Here is a 25,890-nt window from a genome sequence, read left to right as displayed (position 1 = left end):
TTATGTTCATTGCAGCATTATTTATAATAGTCAAGATATGGAAACAACCTAAATGTTCATCAGTGGATGAATGGATTTTAAAAATGTAATATGTACATATAATGGAATATTATTAAGCCTTAGAAAAGGAGAAAATCTTGCCATATGAGACAACATGAATGAAACTGAAAGACATCACACTAAGTGAAATAAACCAGTCACAGAAGGCCTAGTACTGTGTGATCCTACTTATCTGAAGCATCTGAAATAGACATATTCATAGAAGTAGAGAGTAGAGAGTAGAATGGCGGTTACCAAGGGCTAGCAGGAGAGGGAAATAGGAAGTTGTCGTTAATGGGTATAAAGTTTCAGTTATGCAAGATGAATATCTTCTGGAGAAGTGATTTTAACACACATGCACACATACATATAAAACAGGGCAGGAGGAAACTTTTTGAGGTGATGGATATGTTTATTACCTTGATTATGGTCATGGCTTCATAGCTGTATGCATATTGTTTAACTCTATCTCCCTGTAATCTTAACACCATGGTGCACAGGAAAATGAACAAAGAATAAAAAAGAGTTCTTGGCCCCCAAATTTACTTTTTAAAAAGCCGCCCTAGAATCATCCCATTTCAGAGGAAAGTTCCTATATAACTAATGCAACCCAGTTGGACTATAAGCCACCTTCAAATTCTGAAAACTGTTCAGAGCCCTGTCTGATGCCAATAAATATTATTCAAGGTGACAGCTGGAGACTAAGATGAATGACACCGTATTCAACTACTACTATCATGTCTTGTATGTATGCAGAATGCACTTAACAAATGCCAAATAAACTGAAACGATTGCAAACTCAAAAAAGAGAAAGCTATGATAAATTAAAAACTAAAGTATATTGGATTAACATATTTAAAAACCAACAGAAGAGTTGGAAGATAAGCACATTGTTTTTAAAAATAAAGTAGGAAACTGGAAAAAACAGATTTAGAAGTGGTTGCCTCTAGGAAGGAGAGGGGTGAGATGGTGTGGAGACACAGACTGTTGGTTTTCATTATAAGCTTTTAAGTTTGTTTTGATTTTTAAAATGTGCCTGTATTACATAAATAAGACTTATAAGGAAATTTTTAAAAGAAGAAATAAATTGAACTACTGAGCGTACATAGATACACTTTAATATTGATTTTCTCCTGGATACAAAGAGAAAAAGTGGAGTCAGAGTTAACATTTCTGGGACTTCTCATCATGGAGAATCGTTTGAAAAAAGAAACCAAACCGGTCTTGAAGGAACTGAGCGAGGCCCGTATCAGGACTGTGATGATTACAGGTATATATTTGTTTCTAGGTGCCTGGCAAGTTGGTTGTATCCCAGGCATAAGAACAAGATGTATGAGCTGAGTTCATGTGTCAGAGACAGAGAAAAATGTTTTGTTGTTGAATTTGTTACCCTGTAGTCCCTTACCTGAAAACATGTACAGCTGCCCCGACAGGACCAGAAGCTTTGGAGGTAGGGACCGTATCTCATTCTCTTTGTCTAATGACTGCCCCTCCTAGCCAGGATCTGTGCAGTGCCTCTAGGCTCACAGTAAATGAGCAAGAATGGGTGTGTTCTCATCAAGAAACCCAATGATCCCTCTGCACAGAGGATTGAGCCTCTGGCTGATGGTCCTCTAGGGCAGTAGGGCCAGGCATGGTGTATAATCATCAAATCCAAGCACAGCCTGACCCTGTGTATTCTTTGCTTAGTTGGTTTCCAGACCCCGTGTATGGTTTTATGCTATCAGGCTGAGATCATACTATATTTGCCACTAAGAGTAGTCTGACTTCTGAGGATTAGTCGTAAATGCTTAAGTATTTCTTTATTAATTCACACAGGTTTTGAAATACACATGGACAGGATATGATGCTGAATGTTGTGAGAGGGAGATGGGAATATAGTGTTTGCCCATGAGGGGCAGTCTACAGCAGAGAGGAAGATAAAATAAAGCAGAAAGCAGTAAATGCCCCCAAAGAACACTAAGCAGAGTGGAAAAGGGCGACCTCAGTTCTTGTTGCTGAGGGGAGGTTTGTACATACAGAAAGCAAAGTTTCTTTGTCTTCTAGGTGACAACCTTCAAACAGCCATTACTGTTGCAAAGAATTCTGAAATGATCCCTCCAGGCAGCCAAGTGATCATTGTTGAAGCCAATGAACCAGAAGAATTTGTTCCTGCCTCTGTGACTTGGCAGCTGGTGGAGAACCAAGAGACTGGACCTGGGAAGACAGTGAGCAAATATTAGAAGGCCCCTCCGTGGGCCTAGACTGATGGAATACAATCCTGGCACTGCTCAGCCTTCTCTCAACTCCAGGAGTCATCTCAGTAATAATCCCTCACATCTGTCCAGAGTTTGACAGTTTGCAAAGCATTTCCACCAGCTCTGGTTGCCTGTGAAAATCACCTGGGGAAGTTTCTAAGCTTCCAGTGCAGGCTGCACCAATTAAATCAGAACCCCTGGGGTGGGAGCTAGCATCGGGTGCTTTTCCCAGTGATTCCAGTGTGCAGTCATGGCTGAGAACTACTGATTTACACTCATATTTTCCACGTGGTCATTAAAATAACCCTATGCAATTGGGTAAACCATTAATTTTACAAATGAGAAAACTGAGGCTCAGAACAGTAAGCTTGCTCAATACAAAAACTGGTGAGTTGCAGAGCAGGAAAGCAGACTTAGGCCTATTTGATTCCACGCAGATCCATGGGCATTTGGATTGTACTATACCTATGACATGAAGCTAACAGAGGCTGGGCTTCTCTAGATAGAAATCTCCCTATGCTCTTGTGACAGAATAGCTTTTTCATATGACGACAATGGGCTGTAGCCTCACATTCCATCACTAACGGTAACACCCATGCTTTTGTGTGAATTCAAAGATATGGCCCTACAGGTGATGAATTACAAAAATGCTGCCTTCCTCCAGGCTAACCAGCCTTTCGGATTGTTAAGTATAGAGTGGGTCTCTGTGCAGTCAGGAGTCTTTGTGCAGTACACAAACTGCACAGCTATACAGAATGGCCCTGCCCCTACCCTGGGAAGAGGTGGGTTAACTTGCTTCAACCTCTAATTGCATGGGCTGTGAAAGATGACAGCTCTCTCTCTGCTCTCAGCAGATTTCTGGTGCTTATTTCCTTGTGAACCTATTTGCTTCTATATCAGTGCATGCTGCCTGAATTTCACTGCATGCTGTAACCCAGGCCCTTTGTGAATTTAACTGAGAGTCCGCTCACACTACTTTCATGAATTGAATGCCGCCACTGAAATGTTGGTTCCCACCAGGAGAAATTGTATCACAGTTTCAGGCCTTCCTCCTCCCTGGGTCCCTCCACCACACTTCCTCTCCCCACATTCCCAGTTCAAGCGGAAGGAGTTCCTGCTCCTGTCTCAGGAGGGATGCTTTAGAACATGTCTTTTGTTGGTTATTTTGCAACTGGGGATAGAAAGGGAGGGGTGTGTCATCTTGCCTCCCAGTTCGGCATAGCAAATTTTTTTTCCTTCAAATACAATGCTTTCCCTGAGATGAAGTCATCTGATGAATAAAATTTTCTCACCTCCTGCAATATTTGAATTTAGAGTCCTAAACACAAACAGAAGGCTCCCTGAGAAATGTTGCATGAAAAACCACGATTGATTATTGATATAATGAATGCACAGGCATTCATCAGATGCTTTCTCCCTAACTGAGAGCCAGGTAGGGCTAGAATCAAGCCAGAGAAATATCGTGACAAGTGAAAGGTAGGAGGGAAAGGGTTTTGGAAAAGGATGACTCCTGGTGCAGTGGGATGTAGAGTATGGAAGAGAATGTAGGGAACCATGATAGAAAGGGTTACCTGTTGAGGTAGGATCATAACAAAGGTCAGAGGCTGGGTCCTAAAAGGAGTTAGGCACTGAAGAAAGAGTGCCTACTTTACAGTGAAGACAATGAGAGTGATTTTTGAATAAGTGAATGGTAAGAGATCTTAGAAAATATAAGGTTGCATGACGAGGAGAAGGAAGAAGAGGGAAGAATTTTCCTATTCTTCCTTGTAATAACTAATTGGGACCTAGGAATAGTTAGATTTCTTCAGTAGACTGACATCATGCATATTATCTCCCAAGACAGGATCCAGAGTAGCGTACTGTCAAAGTATCATATGTTTACGTAATCTTGGGGGGAATGTTTAGAGTGTTTTCTTCCTATGGGTGGAAGTGCTGTAGGCAAATTCCACCTTATTTTATTGCTGACCTTCACACTGTTAGGCAACATGAAAACTCTTCCTTCAATAAAGCATAGGAAAGCAGAGACACTCCTTAAGAGTCAATGTAGAAATGATGCCCTTTTGATTTTAGGAAACCTGCGTGTACACTGGAAACAGTTCAACCCCTCGTGGGGAAAGAGGAAGCTGTTACCATTTTGCAATGAGTGGGAAATCATACCAAGTGATATTTGAGCATTTCACCAGCTTGCTTCCAAAAGTAAGTACTGAAGAAATGAAGTGTTTTGTTTTGCTCCTCAAATTAGCGAGTGCGAAAGGAGGAGGAGAGTATTGAAAACGGTGATCACTGAGGTTGCCTCACAATTAGAGAATAAACACCCCCAAAGGAGTACTATCCCTGAGAAAGTTTTCTGGCCCTTTTTATGCCTTCCTGGCCCCAGGCAGACCCACGGCCTCCCATTCCAAGTTTGAGTTCTGGTACTTTCTCTCACCCCTGTGGCCAGTTCAGCCTTCCTCCTCCTTTCCCTCCCCACCCAGGAGAACGGCAGAGTTCCAGACACGCTGCTTGTTTTGAGGGCCAGCTTCTCTCTGAAACCTACCAGCTCGTGTCAGGCTAAGCTCTATTCCCCTTCCTGTCTGGATTCTTACATTACAGCAAGAGGAGACAAAGGCCCCATGGTTTATTTTCAGAGTCATTTGTTATCTTGTCCTCTGTGTGTCCTGTTTTAAAATAGTGCTGCGCAGGGTTGCACTGTCAATATGTGGGAGATTAACGGAGCACAAGGGGAGGGCAGCAACTATCTGTTAGCAGTGTCTTAAAAATTCCGTCATCCTAGCCGTCAAAGACCCCAGAATCTAGACCCCAAAGGCTTCTAGAAAGCTCTTAGTTCAGTTCAGGGAAAGCTGAGACTCAGAGAGGTTAATTTGCTTGTCTAAGGTATGCACAGCTAGCTGGCACAGCTGAGAAGAGAGCCTTGTTTCTCAGCTTCCAGCCTTTCCTCTGTCTATGCTATGATTATGGAGATGGTGTCTCTTAGGAAAGAACTGTGTTTCCTCAAGCATTTTTATTCCATATGCTCTGCTGCTTCTTAGTTACTATAGTATTATTGATTAGTGGTCACCCCATCTTGGAAAAATGGTCTGGGAAAAAAAAAGTAATGGAGTTGTGATGGAGGACTTTAAGTGAAATTTCAATATTAAAGCTTTAAATCTCCTTATTTCCCTTCCTGGTATTGGTCTAATGACATACCATCCAATGCTGTATTAAATTAGTAACCAGGAGTGATTTTTCAGGGCTGTTCTTTTATTTTTAAAAGTTTTCTTCTTCCCAGTCATATTGCAATGGTTGTTTTTTCTTTTTAGATTCTGGTGAATGGAACAGTTTTTGCAAGAATGTCTCCTGGGCAGAAATCAAGCCTTATTGAAGAATTTCAGAAATTAAAGTAGGTGTCATGGCATGAAAGACGAGTATGCTCATGAACTATTGCTACCTATGGGTCAATAATTCAGGTGTGGGTCAGAATGGCTATTATTAAAAAGTCACGAATAACAAATGTTGGCAAGATTGCAGAGAAAAGGGAACACTTACACACTATCGGTGGGAGTGTAAATTAGTTCAACCATTGTAGAAAGCAGTATGGCAATTCCTCAAAGAGCTAAAACAGAACTACCATTTGAACCAGCAATCCCAATGCTGGGTATATACCCAGAGGAATATAAATCATTCTACCATAGAGACACATGCACATGACTGTTCATTGCAGCACTATTCACAATAGCAAAAACATGGGAATCAACATAAATGCCCACCAATGACAGATTGGATAAAGAAAATGCGGTACGTATACACCATGGAATACAGTGCAGCCATAAAAATGAATGAGTGTATGACTTTTGCAGGAACACAGATGGAAATGGAGGCTATTATATTTAGCAAACTCAAGCAGGAACAGAAAATCAAATACTATGTGTTCTCACTTATAAGTGGAAGCTAAATGATGAGAACACATGGACACAAAGAAGAAAAACACAGATACTGGGGTCTACTTGAGAGTAGAGGGTGGGAAGAGGGAGAGGAGCAGAAAAAATAACTACTGGGTACTGGGCTTAATTCCTGGGTGATGAAATAATCTGTAAAACAAACCTCCGTGACATGAGTTCCCTCGTATAACAAACCTGCACATGTTCCCCAAACCTAAAATAAAAGTTAAAAAAAGAGGATTAAAAAAAAAATTCAGGTGTAGCTTAGCTGAGTCTTCTGGCTCAGGATATCTCTAGGAGATGTAACCAGGTCTTGGCCATGACTACAGTCAGTCAGTGCTTGAGGGGAAAAAATCTCTCACCAGCCTCACTCACATGTTGTTGAAGGCTCAGTGCCTCCTGAGCGATTGGACCGAACCTCAGTTTTTCACTGGCTAGCGGACAGAAGCCAACCTCACTTCCTTGTGACAGGGACCATTTCATAAGGAAGCTCATGGTGTGACAGTTGACTTTTTTTTTTTTTTAATCACTATATCATTTATTTTATTTTATTTTTTTAAAATTTATTTATTATTATTATACTTTAAGTTGTAGGGTACATGTGCATAACGTGCAGGTTTGTTACATATGTATACTTGTGCCATGTTGGTGTGCTGCACCCATCAACTCGTCATTTACATCAGGTATAACTCCCAGTGCAATCCCTCCCCCCTCCCCCCTCCCCATGATAGGCCCCGGTGTGTGATGTTCCCCTTCTTGAGTCCAAGTGATCTCATTGTTCAGTTCCCACCTAAGAGTGAGAACATGCGGTGTTTGGTTTTCTGTTCTTGTGATAGTTTGCTAAGAATGATGGTTTCCAGCTGCATCCATGTCCCTACAAAGGACACAAACTCATCCTTTTTTATGGCTGCATAGTATTCCATGGTGTATATGTGCCACATTTTCTTAATCCAATCTGTCACTGATGGACATTTGGGTTGATTCCAAGTCTTTGCTATTGTGAATAGTGCCGCAATAAACATACGTGTGCATGTGTCTTTATAGCAGCATAATTTATAATCCTTTGGGTATATACCCAGTAATGGGATGGCTGGGTCATATGGTACATCTAGCTCTAGATCCTTGAGGAATCGCCATACTGTTTTCCATAATGGTTGAACTAGTTTACAATCCCACCAACAGTGTAAAAGCGTTCCTATTTCTCGACATCCTCTCCAGCACCTGTTGTTTCCTGACTTTTTAATGATCGCCATTCTCACTGGTGTGAGATGGTATCTCATTGTGGTTTAGAAATGCAGACGGTTGACTTTTAAAAGAGTAAGCAAGCAAGAAGAACCAGAGACAGACAGAGCACACAAGACAGTTGTTGCTGTTTATTTATATACCAGTCGCAGAAGTGGCCTCTTACCACCTTTGCTGCATCCCTTCCTTAGGAGCAAGTCACTAGATCCAGCCCACTTCCAGGGGAGTGGATTACACAGGGCATGGATGCCAGGAGCTGGGGATCACTGAGGGTCATTAGAAGTTGCCTATCCCAGACAGCATTTGTTCTGTGGTTCATAAGGCATGTATCTTAGAGAAACCCTCCCCTGCTTGGATGTAGCAGAAATAGTGAGGCAGGTTGTATAGCTTAGAATCAGAAAAATGGGGAAGTAGGTGAGTTATACCCTGGAATTATTTTAAGTTGGTCCATTAGAAGATATGTGAATAATTTCTGGTCCTCTTAGCAAGAGATGAAATAGCATTTTCTCTTTATCTGGCCCCAGTAGGGAAAGTCAAGAGAAAGTTCTTTATTACCCCCTTCAAAAATAAAGATGAACAAGTTACATTATAGTGAAATGGTACTTCTTGAGACCAGATCTACCTATTGCTTGCTGGGAATGTAACAGTTTGGGGCTGCAGAGTCTAGGAAGTGAAAAGGAACATAGGGTAGTGAATCTTTAGATGATGGCTGGTCAGTAGTTGGTGAAATCAGGAGACAGCGTTGTACTGTTAGATTTTGTTACCCATAGGGAAGTCTCAAAAACTGCCTATTAACTTCCAGAATGCCTGAGGCTGGGTAAGTAAAATGACTATTTCATTCACATGATTATTACATGATATTGCTGAAGAAAGGCATTTTACCTTTTTCAAATGCCTGAGAAATTTTGCCAACTAAAATGCCTAATTTTGAAAAGCCATATTCCCCTTAAAAAATCAATTCAGGAAGACACATACTGTCTCAGAATGAGCGGTCTTCTTAACATCCCAATCTTCCTCCTCATGCCTTTGTCATTGGCAATGTGCATAAGGCTGTCTGCATTCTCTTTCTGAATTCAGGGAACACTAAAAGATGTAAGATTCCTGATGTGATATGTGATATAGAGGCTAGATGTGTGCTTTAAGCCTGAAAAAAGGAGCCATTTTTCAACAATTGTGGGTAGTCATGACATGAACATATATAGCATGATTATTTTCATCTACACAACCCAATATTGGATTGAACCATAGGGGTATGCCTACATTTGACTTTTTTTTTTTTTTTTTTTTTTTTTTGAGATAGAGTCCCGCTTTTTACCCCAGGCTGGAGTGCAATGGTGCAATATTGGCTCACTGCAGCCTCTACTTCCTGAGTTCAAACAATCCTCCTGCCTCAGCCTCCCAAGTACCTGGGATTATAGATGCCACCATGCCTAGCTAATTTTTTCGATCTTTAGTACAGATGGGGTTTCACCATGTTGGCCAGGCTGGTCTCAAACTCCTGACCTCAAGATCCACCCACCTCAGCCTCCCAAAGTGCTGGGATTACAGGTGTGAGCCACTGTGCCCAGCCACATTTAACTATTTTTGACCTATAAAAGTGGTTATTTCTTATGCATTAACTAATAATGAGGAAATTCTAAGAAAACTTTATTTTTTCTCCTTATTGATTTTATAATTCTGTTTTTAGAAAAATGCAGCTAAGTCTTTAAGAATATTGTCATTTATCAATACTTACAATGTATTATAATAGAAGGCAGGCAGTGTCTTACATCAGAAACTCCTTTTCTTTGGCAGCCATATTAATTTTCACTCTTCTGTTTGTATTATGCTTGCACACCAAACTGATACAGATGGAAAACATATCTCATTTTCACCTGAGATGCATCAAAAATATGAGCATATGTCTCTACTTATATCTATTAAACTATCTTTGAAATTTCTCATCCTGGTATCTGAACTGTAAATACCCAACAGTAGTCAGCGACTAAAATGCAACTGGATTGGATTATGATCTCTGCGTTAGGTTGTGTGGGAAGCGCTCTGCTCATGAGTGCACACTCTTAAGCTTGGGCTTGGTGCGTATCATCAAGCAGGACTTCTTTTAAAGTGTGTGATCACTGTTTTGCCGACGTCCTTGGTTATATCACTACCATTTCAATGTGATTGGTCGAAGCAACTTAAATAATGCAACGGCCTTTTCCCTCTGGGAATATGTCTCTCCAAACCATTTTTCTTCAGCCTGATTCCAGGTGTGTTCAGGGGACACACACATACACGCAAATCACATGTGACTTACTTATGATGGAAAAGATTCAAGTGAGCTGTTCATTTTTCTTACCTACTAATCCTTCTTCTCCTGTCTCCTGCAGTTATTATGTGGGCATGTGTGGAGATGGAGCTAACGATTGTGGGGTGAGTAGAAATGGCTTTTGCTCAGGCAAGCCGCTCACTAATATCCCTCTGGAGGACCTCAGGCTCTCCTGGGGTTTGTCTCTCATCCTTCCACCAGCAACCATTTGATAATTTTGCTGTTTACATCCACCTCTACCTGAGTGTGGGTTGGAAGTGGAGGGGAGGAAAGGGAGATGAGACACTTTCGATGCTTTCTGGAAACTCCTAGAATAAGAAACACAAAGGAAGGCTACTTAGATTCCTATATTTCAGGTTCCACAGATGGAACTTGACAAGTCTAGCTGCTTTCCGTCTTTCCTGTTATCAGTAATGAAATGATTTCTCAGGGATGTGATTTCTTTCCCCCCTCAAGGTCACGCAACTGATAAAGACTCAGTGAAAAAAAGTTTGAAACTGATGATTAAAGTTTTGAATTATATGTAAATTATATTTATTCCTGCCAAACTTTCATTCTGTGGTTAGTTTTTAAAGTTTCCTTCATCCAGAACTCTTTCACTCAGTAAAATCCTAGACCAAACTATTTAGTATTTTTATGCTATAGAAAAAGCTAAATAAAATGATTCTCAGCAAATTATTTTTCATATGCAGTAGAAGGGCAGTGAATGTTTTATATTCTGAGTTTTAAAGACATGAAGGAAACAAATAGTCTACCTTCAAGATTATGTACATAAGCAAATATTTCAGTAGCTGATTTATGGGACAAGAAGTGAGGAAGATTTCTTTGTATTTCCAAAGCTTATTAGAGAGTTAAGATCTTGGTATTTGTTTTATTTCTCTCTTAAATATTATTTCCAAATTTCTGTGAAAACTATGTTTATAGTTAGAGATTTATTAAGATGTTTTTTGCTTTATGTTTCATGAGAAAAAGCTAATTTGTAGTCTGTTCTTTCAAATCTAGAATGTGTATCCTTTCACATTAATTATGTGGAGTTTAGAATAAAACAAAAAAAAATCAAATGCTAAAAGGGACATAGTCTCTGCCTCCTAAAGAGTTCATTGTCTGATGAAGAAAGAATCATGAATAAAACTAACCCTAACATAAAGTAGATGGTCCTAAAGTATATAATAGAAATACGAAATAGAGATAAAAGAGGAAGAAGAAAATGTCCTAATATTTATTAAACATGAATCTAGTATGTACTGCTTATGGTGCCAGGTACCCTGTAGTTCTATGGAACTACAGATATATAAAAGTTCATTTTATGCCTGCACAATTCTTGTAGGATCGAACTAGGAAAAGGTGGGGATTCTATCTTTCACCTTTGTTCAAGGAGATTCCCACCAGGTACAAGAACTGAAATGGTGAAGGTCCCCAACCAACGTCCATCCAAATTTTGTCATCTTTTTAACTGACATTTTGAATGAGGGCTTCCATCTCCTTTTCACATCTATACTCCCCACAGGCAGGGCCCTTGTACGCACACGCTCACATGCACACACGCATGCATGTACACACACCACTTTTCTACCTCTGGGTCATTGTTTAGTTTGTGACTTTGTGGATCAGGGGAGAGAGGGCACTCCAGGTGGAGGGACAGCATAAACAGAGACCCAAACATGAAAGAGTGTAGTGTTATACCTTCACGAGGTGAAGAACAGTCTCTTGGTGTTTTGAGACGTAAAGCCTAGCCTGAAAAGTCATGAGTGAGACATGGGCTTATCATTCCAGGCTTTGAAAGTGGCTCATGCAGGCATTTCATTGTCAGAGCAGGAAGCATCTGTGGCATCCCCTTTTACCTCTAAAACAGCCAACATCAAGTGTGTGCCTCATCTCATCAGGTAAGTCATTTTTTCCTCTTCCACCCCTACAATCAGAGGGCCCATTGTCTGGCTCTGGAGACAGACAGAATTCAACTACAACCTAAAGTGATAAATGCTGCAACAGAGGTATGGGTGAAGTGCTATTGGAGAACTAATGAAGGGGGCCATTGGTGTTAGGAGTGCTGGTAAAAGCCACAGAAAAGTGACTTTTGCTGAGCCTTAAAGGATAGGTGGGTATCATGTAAACAGTTGAAAGCTTGACTTGATGTTTTAAAACTAATCGTATTTCTTACTTTTTCTCTCCTCTATTTGGTATGTTGGATGCTTCCTGTGACATCCAAATTCTCAGGAATTTTGAATGGATGAGGAAGCAGAAAGGAAATACTTCATTAGATAGCTTCCCTAAATACTATTACATGTCTCCAAAATGCAAATTAGCAAATATCCAATATATTTTACATAAAAGATGTTACAGTTGATTGACAGTGTCAGGGAAGGGGAAGTGATATGGTTTGGCTTTGTGTCCCCACCCAAATCTCATCTAGAGTTGTGGTTCCCAACCTGGTGCCTGGTGGGAGGTGACTGGATCATGGGGGCAGTTTCCCCAATGATGTTCTCATGATAGTGAGGGAGTCCTCATGAGATGTGATGATTTTTAAAGTGGCAGTTTCCCCTCCGTGCTTTCTTGTTCTCTTGTGAAGAAGGTGCCCACTTCTCCTTCACCTTCCGCCATCATTGTAAGTTTCCTGAGGCTTCCCCAGCCATGTGGAATTGTGAGCCAATTAAACCTCTTTTGTTTATAAATTACCCTGTCTTAGGTAGTAATCTTTATGGCAGTGTAAAAATGGACTCACACAGGAAAGCATAAGAGACATTCATTTTCACAGTATGCTTCCCTCACCTCCACTCCACTCTCATTTCTGATCTCATGTCTACTAATATTTTAAATGTAGTTAAGAACAAAACACCCAGTTTTATGTTTATTCATAAATCTGATTTCTCTATTGTTTCCTATAGCACTTAGGGTTAATTTCTGGGCATTTTCCTGGGCAGTGATCTGAAAGCCATTGCCGGATTTTGAGATTCATACAAAAAAGACAACTATGAAGTTCCCCAGCATGTCCTTTGGTACATCAGAATAAACAGGTCACTGGCAGGAATCACGGACCTAAAGGTAGCAGGTCTAAAATTCCATGCCCTTGGCTGGCTGCATATCAGCAAGACAGCTTTACACAACACCCTGAACACTGGGTGTCTGTACCTGTGTCCTTTCACACCCTCAAACATCACTTCCCCTGCCTCCAAAGCAGCTCCTCTTCCCAACCCCCACTTTCCCTGCTTCTAAGAACAATTTACTCCTTAGAGTCTGCCACTGAGGTTCAGACCCTTAGAGTACATTTAACTCCTTCCTCTTCTTCACCCATAACCAAACGAGCATTATGTTTTGCTGATTTATTTTGCAGAGTCTCTCTAAGCACTTTGGTTACTATCTCTAGTGTCTTAACCTTGGTTTGTGTCATGGTGACTACACAATGATAGTACTCAGAACCTTCGCCTTATTTTATGCTTTTCATCATCAATACAACTCATGGAGCTCTTTACAAATGTGCTTGGAAATGTAAAGAATGAGAGAGTCTTGCCCCTGGAGAATTTACATTCCAGCAAAAATTGTGTGTGTGCGTGTGTGTGTGTGTATATATAGTATGTATATGTGTAATATACATACTTATATATAATTTACTGTCATCTTGATCTCTTGATCTTTATGGCCCACTCAGATTATTACCCTAGGGTCTTCCCGAAATATCAAAGCCAACATTACACATATGTATATGTGTAATATACATACATATATATACACACACACATACACACAAATATATACATTACTTATTGAGTGTCTCTCATGCATCAGGCATGTTTTATACACACACACACAATTTTTTTTTATATATATATATATATAATATATATATACACACACACACACAATGTCTGATGCATGGGAGGTGCTCAATACATTTTCTTGAAATCAATTAATGTCCAAACAATACAGCAAGTGTTCTGGCAGTTGAGCGTGAGAACTCAAGCCAGGAGGGAAGGTTTCAGTAGGGGGAGCTGCAACTTGAAAAATGGGTAAGACTTATGCAAACAGAAAGGAGGCGGGAAGGGATTCCAGGTGGGGAAAACGCGGCAGCCATGTTTAGACACAGTGTTGTAACTGGAGAATGCAGGGGCCAGTTGGCGCAACTGGGCTAGGAGACTTTTCGATGGGAATTGCGGTGGTTAAGCTAGAGAACCAGATGTGGAGGCCTTGCAGGGAGTTTGAGCTCCTGGATAGTAGTGCAAAGTGCCTACTTGATCCATTCAACATGCAGTGGCATTTGAACTTCAGATGCTCCTCCTCATGCATGTGGCCCAGTGTATTTATGAGTGCAGTATACTATTACGGAATACAAGTCAGGATGTAAAATTTCTCCAGTGGCAGATGGCTCAGTAAGACTCCAGGGTAGAAACTCCTTGCTTTTATATTTCATAGATTCATAAAAATTAGATATGGTTTAGCTCCGTTAGGCTCGTTTTACTTTTTCTATCCTGATGCATACTTATTCCTGAGAAAGCACTGCAGAGAGGCAATGAGATACAGTTTTAGATGCATAGGTTCAAATCCACGGATTTTCATCTTTGTCTTTTGAAACATGATTTAGTTGTTGTTATAGTTCAAGTCCTTTAGGGCAAAGACTGTGTCTTAGTCATTTTTGTATCAACCATTATGCCTAGCACCATGCTGGGTACATCAGAGCATTCAGTGAATGTTTGTAGAATGCACAGATAAATGCATGACCTACTTACAATTTACAGTCATTAGGAATAGCAGTAATTTTGGAGGCTCATTTATCCTTTACTTAGAATGGTTTCTTGTATTTTCCTTTGAATCTGGGTGTCTTAATTTTCCTGGAACTATGCATGATTGCAGGAAAAAAAAACAATGAAATCACAATGTTTATATCAGACTTGAGAAAACGATCCATACTTCACATGCTTGCCCCTTCTCAGCTTGTCTTCTGCTCCCTCCTCGGTGTTGAAAACAAATGACAGCACCTCACAGCTTGGTAGAAAATACCTTCCCAACATATCCTGGCTTCTCTCCCACCCTTGCCTTCTCATTTTGCCTGAGACAAAGTGGTTAGTAGTTTGGCTTTTAGGTTCTTCTTTTCATGTCCCTGTTCCGTTGACCACATCTTTGAGCAGAGCAGGTGTCCATGTTACTGGGGACTAGAAATGAAGTGGATGTGGGTCACATCCCATGTGTATTGCTTCTGCCCTGACCAGAGGAGGCTTGAAGGAGAGCTGGTTTGCTGAGGTCCCACTCTGGCATCATGTGCTGCTACCTCACGTTGTTTTCTTTTAACCTGTCATAATCCACCATTCAGAAAACCTGGTACTGCATTAACAGCTAAGACTGAATTTTTTTAAAGGAGAAATATCTACTTTTTAAGTTGCATTTTTTTTTTACTGTCGTCTTGATCTCTTGATCTTTATGACCCACTCAGATTATTACCCTGGGGTCTTCCTGCAATATCAAAACCAACGTTACCCATTTCATCTCAAATATTAGAGTCACATTCACACTTCTTAAAATGTCAAAGCACCTATCCTTTAGCTTTGTGTCTGCAAGGACCTCTAAAGCACACACAGTGCAATTCCCAGGAAGCATGTATTGTTAAGATGTAATGAGTCACAAGGAAGTCAATACTTGAGATTTTGCACATTATCATAATGTTGTATTGTGTTTATAATACACATAGTAATCTTCTCACTTCACTGAAATCTTGTTGAAAACGAGGAGTGTGCCTGATTCATTTTATATCCTCTATGACTGTTAGCATAATGCTGGTACTTCATAAGCCCTAAATAAAAAGTAAATGAACCGATGAGTAAGGTAATGATTGAAGGAGAGAATGAATGAATGAGTGGTTAAATAAGAGGATGAATTCATGATTAAGTGAATGTATGTCAACAGGCTACTAAAAATGTAACTCCTTTTAAATATAAAAGAAGTTGGGAGACATCTATCATACATAACCAATTTTTATTTTTATTTCTTTTTAAACAGAGAAGGCCGAGCTGCTCTGGTTTCCTCCTTTGGAGTATTTAAATACTTGACCATGTACGGCATAATCCAGTTTATCAGTGCATTACTGCTCTATTGGGTATGAACCAAATCATTTCGTCTCAGTTCTAATCGCATTTATGTCCCTAATTTATTATTCAGGGTATAGCTCCTACACAAGATTTAATGTTTTATAAATAAATGACACTTCTCAAAATAGGTGTCTGCAAACTCAGGAACCTGGTATAACTGTGCATGAAATGTGGAACTAGAAATAAGTAGATATAGATGAGTTTTCTAGCGTTTTGTTTTTCTCTTGATAACCTGAGACTCTTGACCTCTCCAAACCCCTGTTTCTTCTTTTGGAGTATGAAGAGAGCTTCAGAGCAGCCTAAATATAATTCAGCAGGAAATGGATGAGTCTCCAATTGTGGAATATTTTCAACAAAAGGCTAAGAAGAGATAAAAAAGAAGAGAAGTTGTTGAATTTGCTTTTGAAAGGACTAGAATGCTAAAGACCTTTCACAATGGACCCTTATTCCTGAAGGTACTTAGAATTTATACAGTCAGGGATATCATTAGTAAAGAATCAGAAATTCTTTGGAACTAAAAAAGACTCAAAATTAAATGATGATAATAGCCATTTAAAAATTAATTAGCTGTACGGAAGAACTACGTATAGGCTAAAAATAATCTTCATTAGTCCAATCATAGCTTGTAATACAGTAAAATGATCCAACAGGCTCAAGGAACACTTCAGGAGGGATTATTCTGTTGCTTTCCTGGGAGGTTTGAGAAGTGAATAAGAGGACCACAAGATTCTACTATCCAGTGGACTATTGCTTGCAAGGATCACACACACAGGGCTCAAAGGCAGCCTGGTGGGAAGAAACAAGAACTGGACTGGGAGTCAGAAAACCTGGATTCAAGTTCTTCCTCCATCCAAAAAACAAATTAGGTCTTGCCTTTGGCCAAAACCTGCTTCTGGGTAGCTGATTTTTCAGAGCCCTCCATAGTTCCATGAAAGCTTCTCCTAGAAGAAAAACTAAAGGTGTGGTTGGAAATTTCTTCTGCTCCATCTCTGTATAATTTTACCACTCTCAGGTGAAAAGAAGAGGAAAGGATATGAGAAAGAAAAGTAAAGATAACAGAGGAAGAATTGGAGGTTGACAGGGACACTGAGGAACCAATGGCAGCCTTTCAAACATGTGACAGCAGAAATTCCTTCTCAAAGCCTCCATGGATGGACGTAGAAACCATAGTCCACTCTGCAGCCATTCATTCTAGTGGTCTAGACCTAAATAAGAGTGTCGCAGAAGAACCTTAAGCTGGTACCTTCTGGGACTTGGATTCACTGTCTGAGAAGCCAGCAATACTTTCCATGTGCATAAATCTGGTCTATAATGTGCTCAGAATCAGTTTATAGTTTAGTGCTTAGTCAACAGATATGAAACAGATAAACAGACCAGGCTGTAAGAGATATTGCAAGGCACCTTCCTAAAGAGTCATGATTTGACTTTCATCTCTAAATACTTCAACTCTATAATGTGAACTTGAAAGAAGTTCTGTCTACACAAACCTTAAAAGGCGGATGTACCAGATTGAGTTCTGCAATGGGCTTACTTGGGGTAGGAGCCTTAGTTCAGTTTGTGAAAGTGAATGGACTCCAAGAGACCTATGCTCTAAACTCATACCAAGGGTGAGGATGGAGAGCAACATCTATTGAATGAATTGCGCCTTCACTTCAAATTTTAAGTATAACATTTCTAAGGGAACATTCAGGCTTTAATATCTTATGTTGAGAATTCAACTGCCTAGGCTGAGACTGCAGCTGTCAGGTAATTTTTCGTTTTTTTTTTTTGAGACGGAGTCTCGCTCTGTCGCCCAGGCTGGAGTGCAGTGGCCGGATCCCAGCTCACTGCAAGCTCCACCTCCCGGGTTTATGCCATTCTCCTGCCTCAGCCTCCCGAGTAGCTGGGACTACTGGTGCCTGCCACCTTGCCCAGCTAGTTTTTTGTATTTTTTAGTAGAGATGGAGTTTCACCATGTTAGCCAGGATGGTCTTGATCTCCTGACCTCGTGATCCGCCCGTCTCGGCCTCCCAAAGTGAGCTGTCAGGTAATTAATGCACCCAATAGGAGGGTGGTTCTCAAATAATTGACTTCTGTCGCTAATATGAAGTAGGTTAAATGCAGGGAAAACAGTCGCCTGGCCTCATTCTGTACAATGAGATGCTAATAATTTTAGGTAAGTCATTTTCTTCCTGAAGAGGGGAAAAAAGTAACAGCTGCCTCCTAACGACTTAAAAAGAGTGTAGGGAATAATAAAAAGGCTATGATGGCACATGCCATATTTATATTTGCTTTTGTTTCTTTTTCAGCAACTACAACTCTTTGGAAATTACCAGTATCTCGTGCAAGACGTAGCCATTACTTTGATGGTCTGTTTAACAAGTAAGCTCTTTAGCAAAGAAAACTGTATTGTTTAATATTTACCTATGAAATTCTAGAAACAGTCACACAAAAAGGAACTTTTGAGAAAGAGGCATCCTTATTTCTAAAACCTCATTATTTACGAATTTTTTAAAAGTGATATTGGGAGTAAGCTGAAAGTTGAAATCCCAAGACTTGGCATTAAAACATTCTGATAACAAATAGGTCTTAGTCACAAAAAATTGTCAATGTAGTCCAACTTCTTTGTAGTTTTATGTCTTGTGCCTAGAAAAATGAATACAAAATCTAGAAAGGGAATTTTTTAAAACCCAAAGGTCACTTTCCATTATTCAGCTATGCTTCACGTTGACGTGAAACCAGATTTTTGCTAGGTATTTGATGTGTGAGAACAAATGCTAACATTTTATTTTAGTAAAATTCTCCAAAAGCAAGGTGTGGCTTCCAACAGCAGCTATTGCTCATTTCCTTCCTTTGACATGACACTGATAAAGTATTTCCTGTCAAGGAACTCAGGGCTTGATGCTAACTCTTAATAAGTGAGAAAGGTGACTGCCTCACCAGAGAGCAAGGAAAAAGAATGGCACTGTCATCTCTTTTTCCTTGCTCAACAATAGGCATGTTATGAAAAATAACAGATAAAACATCAGGCAATGCAGGATATTAATAACCTTGAGAATTTCATGTAGCATCTTAATACATAAAACTGATATGTTTTATGTATCAACCCAGTGACCAAATTTATCAGTATCAGAGATATAAGCACTAAAATATCAATTTTGATTCTTAGGGTTGAAATGTCTATTCATAGCTCATTAAAATATTTGTCTAGATGTTATTAATATTCATATGACTGAATAATTTTGCATCAATGAAATTGCTTCTACAGTGTTGGATATTTTAAGCAATTTGCATGACTTATTTGTGAATGATGCTAGAGAGAGAAAAAAACACCAAGAGGTTTCAAGAACCAAGCTTTCAGGCAGCAGCATGGAGGTGAAGGCCATGGCTATCGTGGCCTGTTTCCGTGACCTCTGGCTAACTGTCCTCATAGATTTGTGAGGATCAGATACAATGATGCTGGTAGAGTGTGCATCACAGCACAGGACACACTGAGCACTCATTACAATGAGAATCATATCTCCTCCTTTTCCTCTTTTGAGAAGACTGACTAGCTTTCTGAGCACTTGAAGAGCATTAGAATGTGTACACATAGACCAGTGTCATTAGAAATCCAAAAGCATGGATGGTCTTCCTAGTTCTAGTCTTGCCTCAGACTTGCTATATGACACTGAGCAAGTTATTTGGAGCTTTTGCACACTTAATTCCATGACATTAGTTATGTGGTAGTGGGGCCGCTTAACTCTTTCCCACAGCAATAGCCTGTTGAGACTCATGCCAGTTGGTAGCCCTGGGAAACTCAGTCTCGCCTCTCAGAGTGGGCTCTATGGGAGTGCTGGGATGACTCATAGTGGGACCACGATTACCACGAGGAGAAAAAAAACCTCAGAAGGGTGATGATAGACCAGACACATAACATTCTATCAGAATGACGGCGCTTTAATTATTACTCAACAAATTGTAGCTAGTAAATGAGGTAAACTCAGGGAGACTGGTGAAGAAGAGAGTAGAGGCAGAAATCAGCTATGTTTGTTAGTTCGTTTTTTACCCTCTACCTGCAAACATCCTATTGTTTTCCCGTCTCTGCAAGCTTACTCATCCCACAGGCTGATCATTTCCTGGTCAAGTCTAAGTATTAAGATATCTTATCCTTAGACATGAAAAATCTAGGTATTATAATTATTATTTCACATTTTCATCGAATTCAAAGCTTTTCTTCCCTTACATCAAGCCTGAACTATGGGCTTGGGGCAAGCAGTAGACAAGAAGGCCATGGTCTCTTCTTCACTTCCTTTGAGTCACCTACTCTTCACCCCTGTTTCTGGGGAAGAAGAGCAACAAGAGCAAAGGACTTATTTTTATGTTCTTTTTTTTCTGCTGCAAATTTTAAGTTCCAGGGTACACGTGCAGGATGTGCAGGATGTGCAGGTTTGTTACATAGGTAAACATGTGCCATGGTGGTTTGCGGCACAGATCAACCCATCACCTAGATATTAAGCCCAGCATCCATTAGCTATTCTTCCTGATGCTCTCCTTCCTCCTTGCCCTTCCCAACAGGCCCCAGTGTGTTTTGTCCCCCACCATGTGTCCATGTGTTCCCACTGTTCGGCTCCACTTATAAGTGAGAATATGCAGTGCTTGGTTTTCTGTTCTTGCATTAGTTTGCTGAGGAGCAAATGGAAAAACACTCCATGCTCATGGATAGAAAGAATCAATATAATGAAAATGGCCATACTGCCCAAAGTAATTTATAGATTCAGTACTATTCCCATTAAACTACCATTAATATTCTCCACAGAATTAGAAGAAACTATTTTAAAATTCATATGGAACAACAACAAAAAAAAGAGCACGAATAGCCAAGACAATCCTAAGCAAAAAGAACAAAGCTGGAGGCATCATGCTACCTGACTTCAAACTATACTACAAAGCAACGGTAACCAAAACAGCATGGTACTGACACAAAACCAGACACAGAGACCAATGGAACAGAACAGAGAACTCAGAAATAAGACTGCACACGTACAACCATCTGATCTTTGACAAACCTGACAAACAATGGGGAAAGGATTCCCCATTTAATAAGTGGTGCTGGGAGAACTGGCTAGCTATATGCAAAAAATTGAAACTGGACCCCTCCCTTACACCTTACACAAAAATTAACTCAAGTTGGATTAAAGACTTAAGTGTAAAACCCAAGACTATAAAAATCCTAGAAGAAAATCTAGGCAAAGGACTTTTTACTTAAGTTAGGAGTATGTACTGCTCTCCTGTCAAATGCCCTCAAATATGGCAGGCACCTACATTTAGGCAATAGGCATGGGGTTCACTGGTGAAATCATCAGAGCTTCCCTGTGGACAGGTGTGGACTAGACCACGCCCTGACATAGTGGTGCTCTCTCCCTCTGACTTCTCAGGATTCCTTTCTGCAGCTGCCTCCTAGTGGTACATACATGAAGCCCTTTTCTACTGCTGGGCCCTCCAACCCCAGCAGGCTGCCACATAGATAAACTCCTTCCAGGATAGCTAGCTGTAGCCTATCTATCAAGGCTAATTTCCATGGCTTCTACTTAACCTACCAGACAGTAAATAAGTAGCTTGCTCTCACTGCTGCCTGCCCTTTCCCTCTGCTATTACCATGAAGGGGAGTGAGCAAGGCCAATATCCTCTCTTAAAACCACTTCCAGTCTCTCTAACATTGGCTCTTATGACTTCCCCTCATGGGGTTGTGGTGATGCTGAGAAGAAAGCCACAATTTACATTGCTCCTAACAATTGCCTTTAAAGAATTGCTTGATAATCTCCATGAGTTTTCCTCTTATACAGACAGCATGCAGCAAATTAGGCAGGAACAAGCATGCTTATAGTTAAATAACCAATATGGATCTCTCTTGCTAGGTACTATGGAGATATGGCGACAATCTCTCTTCACAATACATAGGCACTTGCAATTCACTGTCCTCAAATATAAGGCTCAACACAATTCTCTAGACAAGAGAAGCACCATTCAACATTCCCTTATACAAGTGTTCATCTCTCACTGTGTATTAGCCACATAGGTTCCTGGGGCATGAGAAGACTGATTGTTCAAGTTCAGAGTTTAGTGGGGGATTCACATACATGAACAAATAAGACGCAAGTTAAAAGTAGTGAGTAGCAGAAAACAGCAGATGCTTTGGGAGTTCAGAGAAAGAAGAGATGTTTTCTGATAATCTGGGGTTAAGGAGGAGATAGCAGTGGAGAAAGGAGAAAGATACTAGGCACTGATGCATGAAAGAAGTAGCATTCGCATCAAAATAGGAAGGATGGATAAATTTCAAAGATCTTTTGCTAAAAGAAGAGCATTTCAAGTAGAAGGAAGCAGTATGAGCAAGAGAAAGCTGATAAATATGGGGTATGAGTTTTTAATGTGACCACACTGCAGCGTATGTGACATCTTTTACTGAAAAATTGAAAAAGTGAATTGGGTCAAGTCACGGAGAATCTTGACTGCTGGTCTGAGAACTGTGGACATTTATCTGCAGCCCTTAGGAGTCATCACCAATTGATGATCAATGTAAAATTGCAGATGTCCCTGATTTACGATGGTTTGACTTATGGTTTTTAACTTTACAATGGTGCCAAAGTGATGCACATTCAGAAGAATGCTACTCTCTTAGGATGCTGGGCAGTGGCAGCAAGCTGCCGCTCCCAGACAGCCCAGCAATCATGAGGTTAAACAACAGATACTCTACATTGTACTGTGTTGCCAGATGATTTTGCTCAATTGTAGCCTAATTAAGTGTTGTGAGCATGTTTGAGCTAGGCTAGGCTAAACTATGGTATTCGGTAGGTTAGGTGTACAGTATAGATGTATTTTCAACTTAAAAATGTTTTCAGTTTGCAATGGGCTTATCAGAAAGTAACCCCATTGTGAATCAAAGGGCATCTGTATTCTCTTTAAGGCTTCCTACATTTCCAAGTTTCCAGATTAAGGCTTTTGGCCTTAACTCTGAATTGATTCTGGGAAGAGACAATACCATCACATATTTAATTTATTTACTTACTTACCTATACACACCCTGCCTTGTTCCCACAAGGTTTTAAGGCAATGTATGGAGACAAAATATAATGCATTACACAGAAAATCTAGAAGAAAAATAAGATGAAGTGAGGAGGGATGTTGATCAGGCAATGCATGTCTGGAAGTCCAATTTGACTCTATTTTGTGTAGCGGTATTTTTAAGGGAGCTTGTTTTGCCACATCTCTGTCCTTGTCAACAAGAACTCAAATTAGGTCAAGAAAATAGAGGGAGGGTTTGTTTAAGAACATAATTCTCAAAAAATCTAAGAACAGGAACTCGGAAGCACCTGGGTCTGAGGAGGACTAGAACACTAAAGGGTAAAAATGGAGGTCACTTTCTTTATTTCCAGGTGGTCACCTTGTGTCTCTTCTTTCCATTCTTACTGTTTCCATCTCTCTTCCATTTATTTACCTTACAGCTGACCTCATAAAATGGCACTAGGACTGGGGCTTTGCAGCCTTTATGTTTGCCGCCTTATAGCAAATGAGCCAAGCCTCTCATTGTCCCATTTGCAAATATTTTGGAGAGAAAATTTATCGACCTGACTTGGATTAGATGCCCACCTCTAGGCCCCTCATTTCTCTGAATGAAGGTGGGATCATGAAATTCAGATCCATTTAGACCAGCCATTCCAGGCCCTTGGAGAAGGCAGTATCCAGAGAAGGAGGTACGGAGGGACTCACCCATTATATAAGTGTATCTCTACACCCCATCTGTGTTTCAATGACTCCTAACCTTTTCTGGGTCTTGGTCCACTTAAATAATCTGATGGAAAATACAAATCATTTCATCTTAGAAATCTCACGATACACACTTAAATTTTTCATGTAGTTTAGGTGGGTTCATGAACCTCCTGAAATTTGTCTTATATGATTTTCAGTGTTTGGAATAAAAAGTAAGCCAACTACTTAGGAGAAACACAACTACGAGATATCCAAATGATGCCAAATAATTAAAAACTGTAAGAATAGAATTTGAAACTGTGAAGCCTTCCCATGCAATAGATCCGGTGCTGGGTTTAGTAAGAAACAGAATGTGGAATGAGACAGGATTTCTTCCTTCAGGGAGCTCAGAGTCTGCTGAGTACAGATGTAAACAACCAGATTTAATGCAAGACACCCTGCACTATAGCAGCAATGTGAGTAATGTGTTGTGGGAACTCAGAAGGGAGAATGATTAATTTTGAATACTGTATAACACTTCAGAAGTTAGTATTCCTCTGAATACAATCTGATAGCATATATCATCATCATTTTAAGGAAACCCAGATAATGCAGAAAAGTTTTTTGGGGGGATCCTCATAAACAGTACTACTATCCAAGCTTGTATTGCAGGGCTCCTCATTTTGTTTTTAATTTTTGAGATGCATCATACTGCAATATGCTGTAGAGCAGAGAACATAGGGCTTCACAATCATAAATACTTGGGTTTCCAGTGCCATGCTGTCACTCACTAACTGGGTTTTTAAGCAAAGGAAACTAATTTTTTGAGCCTCAGTTTCTTCACCTGTAAAATTTACCTATTTTGCTTTTAAGGAAATAAAAATCATGTTTATAAACAGTACAGCCTCTGAAACCTAATAGATGTCCCACAATGGTAGCCATAAAATTATTTTTATTTATAATCAGGTATACAGATTATCTGTCAGAAGTTGTAAGAGTCTCTAACATGGAGAAAGTCAGAATATTCTATGTAAGAACGCTGTAGGCATTAGGTATTGCCTCAATAATGCTGTGTAACAACCCACCGCCAAAACTCAGCATTTATACCATCAGGCAGTAATTCTTCCCATTCATGGGTCTGTAAGTTGATTGCCATTTAGCTGATCTAGGTGAGCACAGCTGAGCCAGTCCACTCTAATATGTAGATCAGTTGATCTTGGTTAACGCTTTTGGATTTGATTCAGGTCTACTCCACATTTTTCATTCTGAGGCCAGGTTGAATGGACAGATTTGGTATTTTCTCATTGTGAGTCACAGAAAGCAGAGCCATAGAGCAAGCCCAGCTGTGCAAGCATGTTTGAAGTCTATGTTAACATCTCTTTGGCCAGAGAAAGTCACACAGGGAAGCCCAAAATTAAGGGATGACAAAGTATACCCCACGACTATGAAGCCAGCAATTCAGTCTACCACAGTTACTGTGTAAAAGAAAGACAAGAAACTACAAGGAGCATGAGAGAGAAGACCAAAGAGGTAGGAGCCAGATACACAGAGATGCAATTTTACCTCTCTCCACTACCTGCAGCCTCTTTATGAATTTATAGCTACATTCTGCTTTGGATGCTGGAATACAGAGAGAACTCCAAGCAGTAAAGCTTCTGCCTTCTGTGACCTGGAAGCACAATTTCCTTGCACTTCTCAGCACTGATCACAGACCACACTGTGTGCCCCTTCTTCGTGGACCCAAGCAATGGCTTCTGACACCAACCACCCAGAATTAGGGCAAACTTTAGAGATTAAGGGTACAGCCTCCACAAGAATGCCCTCACTTCAGACACCAGCCTCAAGTGTGGGGCTCTCTAGACCACCTGAACTTCTGATTAGTTGGTTACAAACTTAGGAGTTCCCATTACTCCCTCAGGTTCAACAATTTGCTACAATTTACAGAACTCAGGAAAGTGTTATACTTATGACTGCAGTTTTATTATAGCAAAAAGACATAAATCAGAACCAAAGGAAGAGACACCTAGGGCTAGGTCTATTAGGGATCTCAAACAAGAGAAACACTGCCATTGTCCCTTCCCCGTGAAGTCAGGATGCCTCACCCTCTTGGCACATTGATGGGTGACAATATGCAGAGTACTACCAACCAGGGAAGCTCACCTGAGCTTCGGTGTCTGGAGTTTTTATTAAGGTTTCATTATGTAGACATGATTGATTGAATCATTGGCTGTTAAGTCAAACTCAGTCTCTAACCCCACTCCCCTACCTGGAGATCAGGTTGACATCTTGTGGATCAAAGCTCCACCCTCTAATCATATAGATGGTCTTTTGGGCGTTGGCAGGACTCTTCCTGAGTCATCTTAACACAAACG

General features: G+C 40.3%; 1 protein-coding gene across 1 annotated transcript in view; it reads left to right on the top strand.

Annotated features, from left to right (window-relative positions):
* ATP13A5 (ATPase 13A5) overlaps window positions 1-25,890 on the top strand; it is a 116,513-nt gene that overhangs the window by 73,722 nt on the left and 16,901 nt on the right. The window contains exons 18-25 of the mRNA XM_025377760.1: window positions 1,185-1,309; window positions 2,086-2,246; window positions 4,347-4,472; window positions 5,576-5,655; window positions 9,805-9,847; window positions 11,517-11,626; window positions 15,726-15,822; window positions 18,103-18,175. Of these exons, the coding sequence (XP_025233545.1) occupies window positions 1,185-1,309; window positions 2,086-2,246; window positions 4,347-4,472; window positions 5,576-5,655; window positions 9,805-9,847; window positions 11,517-11,626; window positions 15,726-15,822; window positions 18,103-18,175 (815 nt within the window). The remainder of the gene's footprint in view (window positions 1-1,184; window positions 1,310-2,085; window positions 2,247-4,346; window positions 4,473-5,575; window positions 5,656-9,804; window positions 9,848-11,516; window positions 11,627-15,725; window positions 15,823-18,102; window positions 18,176-25,890) is intronic.

The sequence above is a fragment of the Theropithecus gelada genome, chromosome 2 (genome assembly GCF_003255815.1).
Source record: "Theropithecus gelada isolate Dixy chromosome 2, Tgel_1.0, whole genome shotgun sequence".
NCBI classification, from domain to species: Eukaryota; Metazoa; Chordata; class Mammalia; order Primates; family Cercopithecidae; genus Theropithecus; species Theropithecus gelada.
This window is presented reverse-complemented; position numbering and strand designations above follow the sequence as displayed.